General features: G+C 44.7%; 2 protein-coding genes and 1 non-coding gene across 3 annotated transcripts; 1 reads left to right on the top strand and 2 right to left on the bottom strand.

The window, feature by feature from the left end:
• The first annotated feature begins 314 nt into the window (after positions 1-314).
• On the top strand, positions 315-4,592 carry LOC127336943 (beta-ketoacyl-[acyl-carrier-protein] synthase III, chloroplastic). The gene is made up of 8 exons (XM_051363811.2): positions 315-820; positions 1,517-1,665; positions 2,219-2,355; positions 2,945-3,050; positions 3,148-3,269; positions 3,433-3,497; positions 3,577-3,793; positions 3,875-4,592. Exons 1-8 carry the CDS (start codon positions 621-623, stop codon positions 4,094-4,096), a joined length of 1,218 nt encoding a protein of 405 aa, XP_051219771.1. The 5' UTR covers positions 315-620; the 3' UTR covers positions 4,097-4,592.
• Positions 4,593-6,257: 1,665 nt separating this feature from the next.
• LOC127330827 (gibberellin 20 oxidase 2) lies at positions 6,258-13,242 on the bottom strand. Its single transcript, XM_051356908.2, has 2 exons — positions 12,828-13,242; positions 6,258-7,065 (listed from the first exon to the last, which is right to left on the bottom strand). The coding sequence occupies exons 1-2, from the start codon at positions 13,199-13,201 to the stop codon at positions 6,483-6,485; spliced, it is 957 nt and encodes a 318-aa protein (XP_051212868.1). The 5' UTR covers positions 13,202-13,242; the 3' UTR covers positions 6,258-6,482.
• TRNAE-UUC (transfer RNA glutamic acid (anticodon UUC)) lies at positions 6,264-6,337 on the bottom strand. The gene has a single exon. It is a non-coding gene; the product is annotated as a tRNA-Glu (tRNA).
• Positions 13,243-15,802: the final 2,560 nt, after the last annotated feature.

Raw genomic sequence — 15,802 nt, 5'->3', positions numbered from 1 at the left:
GATATGGGGGTAGAGACGTTCTCGCCGATATCAAGATGATGTATATGGTAACTCCATCAATCTCAAAACCCGTCAAAATGGTTTTCCAGACTTACTCTCTCGAGGAGTGTACGTACGTATTTTTATATTTGTATTTGTGAACAATATATGGTGTGTACTGAGTTTGAAATAAAAAATCTTGCTAATAGAGCCGATAACCTCGATGATGGATGGATCCCCTCCGCTTTCCCCGAGAACGCACGCGAAAAACTACATACTCTCTACCCACGGGCAGGAGGCAGGGCGCATAGATTGTGTCAGGGAAGGGCAGTCACCCAGCACAATAGCACATCGCCTTCCCTTAAAAAACCTCCTCCACCTCCGGGCGGAGCTTTCGAAGCTCCCTCCTCCCCCCTACGGCCCCACCCCCCTCGCAACCATCACCACCGCCCACCGTTCCCACCGCCGCCGCCTCCTCTATATCCCACCGCCCACCACCCCCCGCATGCCACACTCGCCCCCGCCGCCGCCGCCTCTACATCCCCGCCCTCCTTCTCCCCGCAGCTGATTGATTGTCTCCTCCTCACTCCTCCCAACTGGGGGCCGCCGCCGCCGCCGCGAGATCTCCGGCTGCCCGCGCCATGGTCGCCGCCTCCGGCATCGCGCCGCCGCGGGCCGCCGCCGCCCTCCCCGCCGCGCGGGCGCGCGCCGCGCACCGGCTCGGCTTCCTCCGATCCCACTCGCAGCTGCCGGCGGCGGTGGCCGCCAAGCTCCGGTGCTGCGCTTCTGCCACTGACGACGGCGTCGTCGAGACGGCTGCCACCAAGCCCCGCCCCCCGAGGTAAACCCCCAACTCACTACCTGCAATGGCGAGGCCCGCGAGATGCGATTGCTTCTGCTTGCTGCCAGAGTTGGGGATCGTTTACTCGCGTCAGAGCTGGGATGTTCAGGCTATCTGTTTACCGAGAATACCCCTCCCCAGTCCCCATTGCCTGATTCTCGGTTCATTTTTGTGTTAATTCCTCCCATGATTTGCCTTGGGTTTTGGTTTAAATCATGTGTTTGCTCATGTAATTTGGGGGTTAAATTCAGTGAAAGGCTTTTCGGTAGTAGGAGATTTACATTTGCCCGCGGCAGTTTCGCATTTATGGGGCTTGGTCGAACGGTTGGCGCTAACTGCGAAAGGTGACTTTACTTTTTGGTACCACTACGGGTTTATTCACGCATCTTAAGATCGAAATGCCGCACTTCTATGTAGTCAGATCAGGCTGTCACCACTGTTCAGAAGCTTCGCTACTACTACACAAGAGTGGCACTGCTTGACAGGATAGGCAGCCCTCGTGCATAGAGCTATGCGGATGCTTGCTCATAAATGAGGTGGCAGATGATGCTATTTCTGTAGCTCACTGTGGTGTAGGCGCTTGTGTTGATCCAACTGTAGTACTGGGGTCGACTCATTGATCTACGATTATTCATTTCGACTTTGAAGGGGATTTGTAGTTACACGAGATGTCCTGACGTTAATTTGAAATCGCAGGGTGGCCGGTATGGGTTCAAAGCTCGTTGGATGCGGCTCGGCCGTTCCATCGCTTACCATCTCGAATGACGACCTCTCAAAAGTGGTTGAAACGTCAGATGAGTGGATCGCAACGCGGACCGGGATTCGGAGCAGGCGAGTTCTTTCAGGTACTTCCGATTCACCTGTCTCCTTCCTCTTTCACTAAGCTGGTTTGGCCGAGTGTTTATTTCCAGTTCTCTTAGCTAGGTTATCACTTATGGATGATATGTGCATCACACATTTCGCTTGAAATAGTTTTAGGCCATACAAATGTTGATTCTGATAGTAATCGTAATAGATGAGCATAAGTTTTGTCATGAAGCACTCTTTTCCATTAAAGCTAAATGAATATTAACATCATGTTACACACTCACAAGCATAAAGATAATAAAGAATCTATCTCGAAAATAAATGTACATGATGCTGGTACTTGATACTTTGCTGGACACTAATTTCGATACATATAGATGCAACACTTTTCACATGTTGGTTCCAAGTCCATGCACATATTTACCTAACTGTATAGGTGTGATGAATGCAATTGTGTCCAAGTATGTACTCCGTACTAGGTCGGTACCCAGATCTTGTTGTCAAAACGTAAGGAGCAGCCACAGTGTTTCCATTTTGCAGACATTCATTTCTCTATGTTTCTGGGGTAATTGTATTTTTTAAATGTGTTAGGAGATGAAACACTGGGAGGGCTTGCAGTTCTAGCAGCACAAAGGGCTCTTGAGATGGCTCAAGTAAGACCTGAAGATGTCGACCTTGTTCTGTTCTGCACATCTACTCCAGATGATCTATTCGGAGCTGCTGGTCAGGTATGGCTATGCAAACCCTGCCTTCTGTCGACAATACAATAGTTCTCATACTTTGGAAACTATTTCTGTTATTTAAAACAGTGATATTTTTGAGCTACTGTGTACTCCTGCATTTAATGCAAGCCAATTCATGTGTGAGAATCTACTTATTTTTGTTTTACTCTGTATCATAAGTTGGATGGAGCGGGTGCAATTTTATTGTTAAATTTATCTGAGGAATTGCTGTTCAAAGTATGTTATACATGACAGCGAATTGATAAGATGGATTTATATTTCATAATAAATCTTGCAATGCCGAATTCGTGATGGCTATCTTGATATACTTTTAAGTTCTAACATACCAAAACAAAAAAATATGTTACTGGCATGCTTTCTGGAACATCCTATTGTTCATGGAAGGAGTTAAATAATATGTTCATTATGTAACGATCTTTGTATTTGTTTTCATTTTTATTTAAGTTTTTTTTTTTATGTTCAGTACTGTTAATGTTGTGTTCTATCTGTTTTGATCATAAATATTACACTGTTCTAGGCTTTTTGAATTTTACTGTGCTTGATTTCGCATAATAACTGGATAAAATGTAAACAGGTGCTGGCGGAGCTGGGGTGCAGCACAAAGACACTTGGCTTTGATATCACCGCTGCCTGTAGCGGATTCATTGTTGGTTTGATTACAGCTACTCAGTTTATCAAAGGTAATTCCATTGTTAAATATTGACAGGAAGTTGGTATTCAGTGCCTTGTTGGATTAATGTAGCTATTATGTTGGGTTGATATATGCTACTATTGTAGGTGGTGGTAATTATCAGAATGTCCTAGTAGTTGGTGCAGATGCTCTTTCACAATATGTGGACTGGACAGACAGAGGTACATGCATCCTCTTTGGTGATGCTGCTGGTGCTGTTTTGGTCCAGGTATTTCTTATTTCTAGCTGAAATGTTGGGTGGCTTTCTGCATAGCCTGTTGGGTAAGACAACACAATTGGCTATATCACAGGCATGAAGTGTTGGGTGGTGTAGCATTCTAGTTTGCAAAATATTTCTTCTTTTGTGTACTTTCTAATCCTCAGTGTTGCAGGCATGCAGTCCTGAAGAAGATGGCTTGCTAGGTTTTTGTGCTCAAAGCGATGGCAACGGGCAAAAGTATGATTTATTTCTATAAAGTTTTGATGAAATCTTTCTTTAAGGTCACTTTCTTATGTTAGCTGGTAAACTTATGCAGGCACTTGCATTGCTCAGGCTCGAACGCTGAGTCAATCTTGTCCAAGACCAATGGCGTCCCTGGTTTCCCACCAAAGAAGGGGACTTTCTCGTGCATTGAAATGAACGGAAAAGAAGTTTTTCGCTTTGCTGTACGTTGTGTGCCACAGTCCATTGAGAAGGCACTAGAAGAGGCTGGCCTACCTGCCTCCAGTATTGATTGGCTGTTGCTTCACCAAGTGAGTATCCTGTCGATGATGAAAAATGTTTGACCCTAAGGATCGATCTAATTGACCACCCCCAACCCCCTCATGTTACAGGCTAACCAGCGGATTATCGATGCTGCTGCTACTCGGTTATCAATCCCATCAGAAAAGGTTATTTCAAATCTTGCTAATTACGGCAACTCCAGTGCGGCATCAATTCCATTAGCATTGGATGAGGCTGTTCGTGGCGGGAAGGTGAAGAAGGGTGATATTATTGCGGCATCGGGTTTTGGTGCTGGACTTACCTGGGGTTCTGCTATTGTCAAATGGGGCTAACTGTTTTTGCGCGACGAACAATCACAACAAATCAAACACCTGTTCCGAAGCTTTTGCCTGTATGGCTCTAGGTTTTAAGCCTTTACAGGGTGATTTACCCTTTCACTGCCTGGTATATTTTCTTTTATACTGTTCTTGCGCATGAACACAGTGGCACTTTGCCTTATTCATCTATTCCTTTGGCAGTTTGGTCCGTTGCACAGCTTGGTTGTCATTGCGGTTATTGGTTAGCTGTGAGTTTGTATAACTACTACTAGTTCTCTGTAGTAGTAGTAGTGGTGTGCGGGAGCATTTTGCATGTTGGATGAGGAATTGAAAGGAGATTATTACATTGTAAAGTGGTAATGGGCCTCCTTAGCAAGGTTTTCTCTGGCATTTCCATTGAACTGTGGTCCATGTTATGGCATTTCATAAATAAACATGTACTACAAGGACTAAGATATACTATGATTTGTTATATGCTGAGCAAAGCTGGTAAAGAGTTCTTTTTGTTTAATTCCGTTACTTCAGAAACTGTTACAAGTTCAAATCTCAATACGAAAAATGCCATTTCCCTCTGAGCAAAGTTAATAACTGGTATGTGCCTTCAAAAGATGCTGCAAGTGAACCAGAAAGGGGCAAGAATCCAAGCTATAATTCGGTTGGCAGTGCATGGACCCAGCTGCCAGCCTGCCACCCCGCTATACCGAGCAACTCTAATGAAGAGTTTATAGGTTCATTTTCGCTAGAAATGAGTGAACAAGAAAAGGGAAAAAGAATCCCTCAGAATAAAAAAGAAAAGGGAAAAGGAATGCGACAATAATTTAGTGAACCGTGAAAATCTGATGAAATTTGAATGCCACCCTGCTATGACGAGCAAAGCTACTAATTGCATCATTTGTTTTAAGAAAACATGGCGAAAGACTGTCCAATTTTATTAGAGAAGAAATTTAAGCGTGTTACAACTTACTAGCCAAAGCGATCGAGGGATTACATACTAAACGCTTTAGCCCCCGCCAAAGTCCACATAGCCGCCTGCTCTCTAATTCTAGCAACAACCATAAAAAAACGGTGGAGGAATAATTTCGAAGTACACGAGCATTTCTCTCCTTCCGAACTTCCCAAGACACAACCTTAGCTAGAGAAGGCATCACCTTTCAAGATTGCTCATTTTTTTGCACAAAATATCTCCACCACTCGTGTACGGTTTGAGCTTCATGCCACACACTAGGGTTGACATCGACGAGGGCAAGCCACTGTTTGAGTTTGTCCAAAGTCTCTTACTAAACCAGCAAGTGAAACGAAGGTGGATGGCAGGTTCTTGGATTTGATTGCAAAGTTTTCAATTGCCACAATTTTGCCACCTTGATCAAGCTTATCCACCGCCCACACTCTATTTTGAAGCACTAACCAAACAAAAAAATGCATTTGAAAGTTGCCCACGATATTCAAAAGCATAAAAGGCATGGTGAAGTTTATGAGGTCCTCAAATTGCATCTTGTGAGCCCAAGACGAGGAATACGGGAATGCAACAACCAACAAGTGTATCAGATAAGGGGAGTAATGCAAAGCATTAATTCAGCTGCCAATGCATTATGCATGGACCCAAGTGTATTACTGTAGTATAAACTTTTAAAAGTCCAATCGAAATAACAGAAAGGTATCGCCATTACAGGGATTTGAACCCAGGTGGTAGTAGAAAATTTAGAAAGTCCAAGCGAAATAACAAAAAGACGAGGAATACGGGAATGCAACAAGTCTATCAGATAAGGAGAGTAATGCAAAGCATTAATTCAGCTGCCAATGCATGGACCCAAAGTGTATTACTGTACTAGAAAATTTTAAAAGTCCAATCGAAATAATAAAAAGGTATCTCCATTACAGAGATTTGAACACGGGTTGTAGTGTAGAAATTTTAAAAAGTCCAAACGAAATAACAAAAAGACGAGGAATACGGGAATGCAGCAAGTCTATCAGATAAGGAGAGTAATGCAAAGCATTAATTCAGCCGCCAATGCATGGACCCAAAGTGTATTACTGTACTAGAAAATTTTAAAAGTCCAATCGAAATAATAAAAAGGTATCTCCATTACAGAGATTTGAACACGGGTGGTTTCAAAAAAAAGATTTGAACACGGGTTGTAGTGTAGAAATTTTAAAAGTTCAAACGATATAAACAAAAAAGTATCTCCATTACCGGGATTTGAACCCGGGTCGCCTGGGTGAAAGCCAGGTATCCTAACCGGGCTGGACGATAATGGATTGCTGTCTGTTAACATGATTGACTGTATTTACCATGGTCCAGCTTATTAGGGAGATGCTTCATTCACTTTACAGCACATAGGACACGAAAATTAAGAGCCGGAAAATGCACGTATGGGTACCACATGGAAGTCCGCTTTCACGGCTAGATCGCGTAATGAGTGATGTCCACAAGGTCCACGGGCTTTAACAGCTGGTAGGCCTTGGTGTACTTCGCCCGCAGCTGCAGGTAGTCGCCATACTTGAACCCACTGTACCGCGGCGCCTCGCCGACGAGCTCAGGCAACGGCTCGACCCACTTGTCGCCGTGGACGTTGAGGAAGAAGACGAGCGAGTACCGGTGCGCCGCCGGGTTCCTCACCACCCGGTGCATGACGCTCCTGAACTTGCCGTTGCTGAGCACCTGCACGACGTCGCCAATGTTGACGACGATGCTGCCCTCGACGGGCTCCACGGGCGCCCAGTCGCCGTCGGGACCGAGGACCTCCAGGCCCCCGACGCCGTCCTGCACGACGAAGGAGACGCAGCTGATGTCCTGGTGTGGGCGGGTGCCCGTGTTCTCCTCCTCCGTCGCCGGGAACGAGTGCCGCGCCGACATGAAGTCGAAGGTGCGGTCGTCGTTGTACTCCCGGAGGAAGCCCGCTGGCAGCCCCATGCACTCGTTCAGAAGCTCCTGGATGAGGAGCGCCAGCTCGGTGAGCTTGGTGTGGCACTCCACTAGCGCCTCCCTGAGGATGAATTAGATGAGTTTTCCTTTCAAACGATCATGGAAATGTTGAGTCAACATTTTATTTTGTTTTCTTTCGAGTGGTGATCTGAAGAAGCTTTTTATGTTTGATGAACTTCATAGAAAAAGAGCGCCATCTAGACGGACATATATACTCCGTCGTGTGTGGGCCCTGCGAGGACGCGTGTCAAGCTAAGGAGCCGGAGGAGGTGATCAGGTGGATCGTTCGGGGGATTAAAAGCGTTTCCCATATTATAAAGGAAAATGCTTTAGATCCTCCGGAGGCTGCGGCTCGAGCAACCTCCGAGCGGAGCATCGTCAGATGGGCGCGGATCGTGTGGACGCGCACGTTCCCTTTGCTGCGTGTGGGGCCCAGCAATCCGGTTATCCTTGACGAATCCAAATCGCACGCCCCAGCGCTGGGAGCCCGTCGGCCGGCCTCGACGGTGCGCCGCCGCCTCCGCCTCCCCCCCCCACCCCCCGAGATGGCCGGCCTCGACGGATGGGTAACCGCGCCGCCGACGTGCTCCACGTAGCGCCGCCGTCGCACGACCTCCTCTTCCACCTCGCGAGAGCGCCGACCTCCGCCTTCACCTCAACGCCGGCCGCCTCTCGCCAGGGGCACCCTCTAGCGCCGGCGACCTCCACTTCCACCTCGCCGGCCGACGCTCGAAATCCACCCGCGCCGGAGACCTCCACTTCCACCTCGCCGGCCGCTCGAAATCCACGCGCGCCGCCCGACATCCGCAATGCTTCACCCCTGGCTGGACGGGTTGCAAGGTGTGTGATGCAAGCCGGCGCCATTGTGCTCCCGGTTGTTGCTAGTTGGCGCCGTCGCGCTGTGAGCTTCGTGCGTGTTGCTGCGAGGCCTGGCCGCCGGTGCGGCGATAGCAGGATGACGTTGCGTCAAGCGCTAGTCGTCGGTGCAACGGCGCGATGGGGAAAGCTGCAAAGGCTGGCCGCCAGAGCTGCAAAGGCCGGTATCAGCTGCTGCAAAGGCCACTCGTGACTGCTGCTGGCGGAGGCGACGATGCTTCCGGTGAAGCGGTGCTGCCATAGGTGGATGACGGTGCTTCTACCGGTACGCGGCGGTGCTACCAGCCATGGCCGACGGTGCTGCCATAGGCGGACGACGACGCATCCACCGGTGAGCGGTGGTGCTACCAGCCATGGCCGGCGGTGCTGCTATGGTCTAGCGGAGATGGTTCCATAGGTGGGTGCCGGTGCTACCATGGGTGTACGATGGTGTTGCTGCAAGGAGCAGGCGGTGGTGATGGTGGTGCGATACTACCAACGACAGGAGTTCTTGCTGCAAAGTACGAAGTAGGCAATAATGTAATTTTGTGGCTTCTATTGTTCTCCGGTTTTGCTAATTTAGTATAATTTGGGCTGCATTACTTCATTTGTTGGGCTGCATCCTTTTTGTGACTGTGCTTCCTTAGTTTTATTTTGTGCTGCATTACTACATTTTTTTAGCTTCATTACTATGAAATTTGGGCTGCATTGCAGCAAGACAATTTTGTATCTCCGGCGAGGTCTCCGGCGAGTAGTGTACGATGCTACAGTAGTATATTTTTTGTGCTGCAAATGTTCTGTTTGTTTTGCTACTTTAGTACAAAATTGTTGCTTCAAACACTCCGGCGAGGTCTCCGGCGAGGTTGGTTAATAGCACAAAGTTTTTGCTCCGGCGAGTCTCCGGCGGGTCTCCGGCGAGGTCTCCGGTGAGGTCTCCGGCGAGTCTCCGGCGGGTCTCCGGCGAGGTCTCCGGTGAGGTCTCCGGCGAGCCCTGTGTCCAACAGGTCATTTTCTTTCTTTTTTTATTCGAACCGTTTTTGTGCTTCAATGAAGCAAAAGTGGAGCTTTTTGTGCTGCGACCAAGCAATATCCGGTTTTGAGGTGAAAATGGACACGTGGCAGCTGGGGAAGCCGGAGGCTGGAATCGTTCCGTGCCTCCGGAGGATTGTCAGCGTCGTCCTATTATAAACTACATTTTACGATGTATCTAATGGGGCTGCCCTAGCTGGCGCTCAATCGCTAGGAGATTAGCGAGCGATTGGTTTCAGACATGATTAGGAGCAAACGTGTTTTACCTTGCCGTACATTTGCATGCATGCAAAAAGGAACAAATTTAAAAGTTTAAAACGTTTTAACTTTCAAACGACAACTCCAAATTAAGATCCGCTTTCACCAATAAATCCGTCTCGACGAGATCTTCAAAACTAGCACCCATGTTAATATGTTTCGACGACTTTTTTTTCGGGCTAAAAGTTATCAACCCTCTCTATTTGAATAATCAACCCCTCCGTACTTGAGTGATCAACGACAAAGGTATAAAATTATCAACCTGGTGCAGGGTATTGAGGGAAAGTTCTGCATGCATGCACAAATAGACGAATCTGCTGATGTCAGCGGAATCTTTTCCAAATTTCAAAATTCAAAATGTTTTAACTTTCAAACGACAACTCCAAATTAAGACCCGCTTTCACCAATAAATCCGTCTCGACGAGATCTTCAAAACTAGCACCCATGTTAATATGTTTCGAGCAACTTTTTTCGGACTAAAAGTTATCAACCCTCTCTATTTGAATAAACAACCCCTCCGTACTTGAGTGATCAACGGTAAATGTATAAAATTATCAACCTGGTGCAGGGTATTGAGAAAAAGTTCTGCATGCATGCACAAATAGACGAATCTGCTGATGTCAGCGGAATCTTTTCCAAATTTGAAAATTCAAAACGTTTTAACTTTCAAACGACAACTCCAAATTAAGATTCGCTTTCACCAATAAATCCGTCTCGACGAGATCTTCAAAACTAGCACTCATGTTGATATGTTTCGAGCAACTTTTTTTCGGACTAAAAGTTATCAACCCTCTCTGTTTGGAATAATCAACCCCTCCGTACTTGAGTGATCAATGGTAAATGTATAAAATTATCAACCCCAAAGTTAATTTTATTTTAAACATTTTAGCGAATCTTTTTTAGTTTAGAAGCTATCAACCCGGTGTCCTGATATTTATCAATAGTAAATATGAATAACTACCAACCCTAGAAATCTAAATTTATTTCAAATATTTTGGCGACTCTTTTTAGTTTACAAGTTATCAACCCGGAGCCTAGTTATTTATCAATGGTAATTATAAATAACTACCAACCCTAAAAAGTATTTCATTTAGAAATATTTTAGCGAACATTTTTTTATTTTACAAGCTATCAACCTTGTGCCTCGTTATTTATCAACTATAAATATAAATAAATAATAACGCTAAAAAGTATTTCATTTAGAATATTTTAGCGACTCTCTTTTAGTTTACAAGCTATCAACCCGGTGATCCGCTATTTATCAATGGTAAATATAAATAAATATCAACCCTAATTTTTTTTATTTAATTTAAAATATGTAGCGACTCTTTTTTTGTTTACAAGTTATCAACCCGGTGCCCCGTTATTTATCAACGGTAAATATAAATACCCAGCAACCCTAAAAAAGTAAATTTCATTTAGAATATTTTAGCAACTTTTGTTAGCTTACAGCTTAAAAATAATACTTAATTTGAGTAGCAAGTGGTAGTTCATTTGAGTTGCAAGTGGATCTTCCCACCCGTTATTCCCCCCCCTTAAAAACCACTGGCCCGAAAAAGGGAATTGCAAAAGGATCCCCTTAAACATGAATTACCGTACGAAAAAAAAACCAAAAGGGAATTGCAAAAAAAGAATTGAGAATCTGCCTCGTGCTGAAGAAAAAAAGTGAGATGCTATGTGTATGCATGCAACAACTTACGAAAGCATGCTGAAAAGTTAGCTCATTAAATGCAAATCAATGAGATGATCTGTGCATGTGCATGCATGCAGTGTGAATGCTCTTTACTGCATGCAACTTGCAAAGTAGTAATACAAACTGTTAGTGTGAACACATGTGAACGTAATTAAACACTAGGTGATAAAAAGGGAATTGACTCGCTGCGCGAGCGCTTCCGCGCCACAGAAAGTGATTGCTCGAGCGCTCGATTGCCAGGGAGGGGATTCGTATCTAATGATATTATTAGTTTGGTGTTATAATAAATATTGCTATCTTGTCTATGGACTCGGTCAAACTCAACTAAAAGTATTGTACACTTATTTGTGGAGATTACAAGTTGAAAATGAACACGACTAGCTATCATCACCATAGATATGGTGACACACTAGCACAAAAGAAAAAAAAACTTATCTCTCGTAATCGGTCTGCACTAACGGGTCTACGTGAGCCCCACAACGGTGCAACACACTGCTAACTGGCTAACCGCTGCCCATCAACGAACAACGGTAGCTCAACATCGTCTTGTTAGCAACCCTAAGCAGCGTGAGAAAAAGAAATCATTTGGTTGTTATACTATTGACAAACACACAACACTTAGGGATGGCCGTGGTTGCCCTTTAGTGAGGCCACACCACCACTGGCGGACCACATCCGTATCCCATTAATAATGAGTGATAGATCATTGGTGGGCTATAACGGCCATCTCTATAGTTGGCTAATAGGTTAGCGCATGTCCATTTAGATCTTTTAGACCAAAAAAGATACTTTTGTTGCACCCTTCCACGCATATGCAAGACAACACGATTCGAACCCAATGTCACCAACCTCCCGCCACTTCTGCCATGCCATCGAGGCATCCTCTCCTTTCCTAGTCAAGTGCCATCATAACCTCCCCTCCCCCGATCTGGTCAGTAGTAGTGATACTTTTGCTACTCACTCTTACCACAAGGGGTAGTTTCAGTAACTAGCAAATCTCCCTCCCTCCCTCCCTCCCTCCCTCCCTCCCTCCCTCCCTCCCTCCCTCCCTCTCTCTCTCTCTCTCTCTCTCTCTCTCTCTCTCTCTCTCTCTCTCTCTCTCTCTCTCTCATGTTGGCCTCTCGCCCTTCTCCTGCCCAACTTGAATTCCTCTTTCTTGGGCTCCCCACTCATTCACTCCTCCCTCCCCCTTCCTCCTTCCATTTTCTTCTGTATCCCTCACTATGTCTACCCCTCTCCCCCTGGTTATGATCCGCAGGTAATTCCGGCGCATTGAGAAAGGGAGGTGGGGGCACATCAAGAAAGGGTGGTGATGGCGCAAAATTAACATCGATAAGGGAATATATCTGCTTGGCGAGGCACAACTCAAAGCCAACACATGAACCCCTCTGGCGCGTGGTGGAGGAAGGCGACGATGCATTAGTTGTCGATGTAGAGCATCCTTTAGGCTTGGAGAAGTGCGAAGCTCCCGAGTTTTCCGACCGGGTTGCCAATGCCATTGAGCTACTCCCTTTGTTTCTCAAAAGAAGGCGTATAAATTTGGTCAAAAGTCAAATTATGTAAGTTTGCAAGTTTACGAAAAACCATCAACATTTATGGTGTCTAATAAATATCATTAGGTAAAATATGAAATATACTTTCATATCGTATCTCTATTATGTTCATTGATTACTTTTTGTTTAACTTAATCAGACTATATGATGTTTGACTCTGCAGAAAATTTATACGTTGTGTTTTGAGAAACAGAGGTAATATAGCCAAGAATCGTCGTTTTTTTGTGATGCCTAGCCGTCTTTGCTAGTCCGTTAGACTTGCTCTAATATATCGAAGAAGTGGGTTTGGACCGAGTGTCCTGTGCACCAGTTGGGTCAACTTGGGTACGCCCGGGATCTACTCGGAGACTGCATGTGCTTCGCACGCCCATGTCGTTAGTAAACAGAACTGAAAATCATACAGAACAACCACGTACGCAGACTATACAAGCTGACCTGAATCCGGCTGGCTCAGCGGGGTACAGGTTGAGCCAGAGCTTCGGAAGGAGCACGAGCAGCAACTCGTTCTTGTCGATGGAGTGCGTGGGCTGCCGCGCGTGCCCTGCCGGGAAGGGCGGGGAGGTCGTCCCCTCGGCGGGCCGCACCTTGGCCTTCTCCTCGTCCGGGAGCGCGAAGAACAATGCTTGAAGCTCCAGCGCGCGCGCCATGAGCTCGCGCGGCACGCCGTGGTTCACCACGCGGAAGAACCCCGACGATTGGCACGCCTCGCGCACCACCTCGGTGGCGCGGGCGACGCCGTCCTCGTCGTCGTCCACGAAGAACGGCGCAAGGTCCACCGTGGGGATCGTGCTGCCGTTGCTTGCCGCCATGCGCTCGATCGGTCTGATAGTGGCGACGTACGTGTTCTGCGTTAATTAATTACCGACGACTTGAGGTTAAAAGAGAGATGTGAGATGGTTAGTATTGGAGCGTTTGAGTATATAAGCAGATGTTTAGTCTCGCCTCGGTCATAAACAAAGCTTGAAGCTCCATCTATCCGCCGTGGCAGACGGGAGAAAAGAGCATACCATGACGTCGGTGAGATGAGATCACGGCTCACGAGGGCGATCTCTTCTCAAGTTCGAGGATGCCGCCACAAGTTAATCATTTATCTTTAGTGTTGCCAATTGTAATTTCTAAAAATTGTGAAAACATTTAGGCGCTTCTCAAGATATGCCGGCTCATTCTCTCGGAGGTGCTCATAAAGATAGCACGTGCGTGTGTACGTTCATATGGGTGAACACATATGCATGGTTTATGGACGTTGGTATTGTATTCTAAAAAAAAGATTGTGGAAAAAAATTCTTCGCTAATCCTAACCTGCCTTACATACTTTTAGAGTAAATCCACATTATTTATTCTTAATTAGACATAAGTTGATTTCTGGAAACATAACTTGATGAAAAACAAGTCTGGCACTAAAATTAACATGCTTGTTGTCAAATTTAGGGTGAACTTAGATATAAGAAAAATCTCAGTCGACTTAGATATAACCCATTCTTGAGCACCCTGGTCCTCCAAAGTAGTGAATCGACGAGATTCTTTTGACGCAAATAAAAAGGATAAATAGAAGGGCTTGAAGCGAAGGAAATTCCGAAGTCAAAGAGGCAGCTAGCTAGGACGGGTCCCGAAACAATTCTAATGTAAAAAAAAGGTGATGGAGAGATAACATATGATGTAAGGGAGAAAAAATGTCTCTTGTTTACTAGCCATTTATCTTCTACGACTTAAAACAACCTCCTGAGATTGGTAACAACTTGCTCTTTGTTTGTCAGTCCTATGATTTGAGTCAAAAGGAAGAATAGTTTTGTACGAGATGTGGATGTTTACATTTTTTGAGGACCCGTGAGTTTTTACTTGACTGGTCAAATTAAGTTCTATCCTATTAGGCCAAGTCATCAGTATAGATGAATTGTCCATTATGGCCTAAAAGAATAAGAAAAATGTGTTCAGACATATATAACTTCAACTATATTTATTTGATAAAAAATAGTAAGTTTTGGTTTCTCAATCCTAATTTAACTTAAATATTCTTATACAAAAGTTGATTACTGGAACATAATTTGAAAACAAGTGCAAGTCCCACACTTTCATAAATCTGATTTTTTTTAGAATGAACTTAGATAAAAGCTTCCTGATCATATGTTAACCTATTTTGGGCATCTGATCCTCAAAGAAGTGAATTAAGAGATACTCTTGTTGGTAAAAAGAAATTTTTCAAAATGAAGGTTTCAGTGCGAAGGAAATTCCGTTGTCAAATAGGCAGCAAGGACATGTCCCTGAACAATTTTACAGTGAAGCATGTTTTTTTTTCGATATGGGAGCATAGCCCCGGCCTCTGCATCAATAGATGCACACAGCCCTGCTTTTTATTAAAAAGGGAGTTCAAAGAGTATACTTATTACAATCATACAGTGAAGCATGTGATGAAGAATTGAAGATATAGCATATGATTGCATTGCATAGAAAATGTCTTTTTCCTGATAGCCATTTGTCTTCCCCGACTTAAGAAAACAAAGACACCAAGGTTGCACCTTTTTTTTGAAAGGAATATGGTAGGCAAAGCCCCTACAGTAATTTTGTTTTTAAATAATAAGAACCCAAATTCGCATCCCTCGGGACTTTAACTTGGGTGGCTGGGTTGTACATCCACTTCCATAACCAAATGAGCGAGACTCACTTCTTTACCAAGGTTGCGTCTGACTAATCAACAACTGCTTGAGATTACTAAAATACTTAGTCATTCTTACTTAGTCTTGCGATTTAGGTAAAATAAGAATAATTTTGTATGGGGCATGAATGTTTACAATATTTTTGAGGAATCCTGGGTTTTTTTTTACTTGATTGGTCAAATTAAGTTATGTCTTTATAGACCAAGTCATAAATCTATATATTAAAAGGGCCCGAATGAGTTGTCTATTGTGGCCCAAGGGATTAAGAAAACTATCTTGGAAAGAAGATATAATTGGCATTATAATTGACGTGATAAAAACTAATTTTTTTTTGCATAATGTATGAGTACTCTCTTGGCCTATCCATCCAAATATACACCCATATATTTATTAGAAAGTCTTAGTTTGATAAGTACTATAAAAAAGAAGAAGATAAAAGCAATATGACATGGATAAAATAAGAACTCAAATATTACAAGGGAATTATTAAGACATAAACTCTTAGTTGGAAGTTGCTTGAGCATGTTGACAAGTTGAAATTGAGGGAGAAAGAAGCACCGCCAAAGAAAGGATCAATGCTACTATGGGATGATGAGAGTGATGAGGAAGTAGGAAGAAACAAGGGGAAGCCGGATGGAAACAAGAAGTCCAAGGGAAAGCCGGATAGAAATAAGAAGGCCAAGGGGAAGCTCAAGCTTGGCGTAGATGCATCGAACTTGGCCGCCAAGATTGATGAGTTTGTGAAGTCAAAGAAAGCAA

The sequence above is a fragment of the Lolium perenne genome, chromosome 2 (genome assembly GCF_019359855.2).
Source record: "Lolium perenne isolate Kyuss_39 chromosome 2, Kyuss_2.0, whole genome shotgun sequence".
NCBI lineage: Eukaryota > Viridiplantae > Streptophyta > Magnoliopsida > Poales > Poaceae > Lolium > Lolium perenne.
This window is presented reverse-complemented; position numbering and strand designations above follow the sequence as displayed.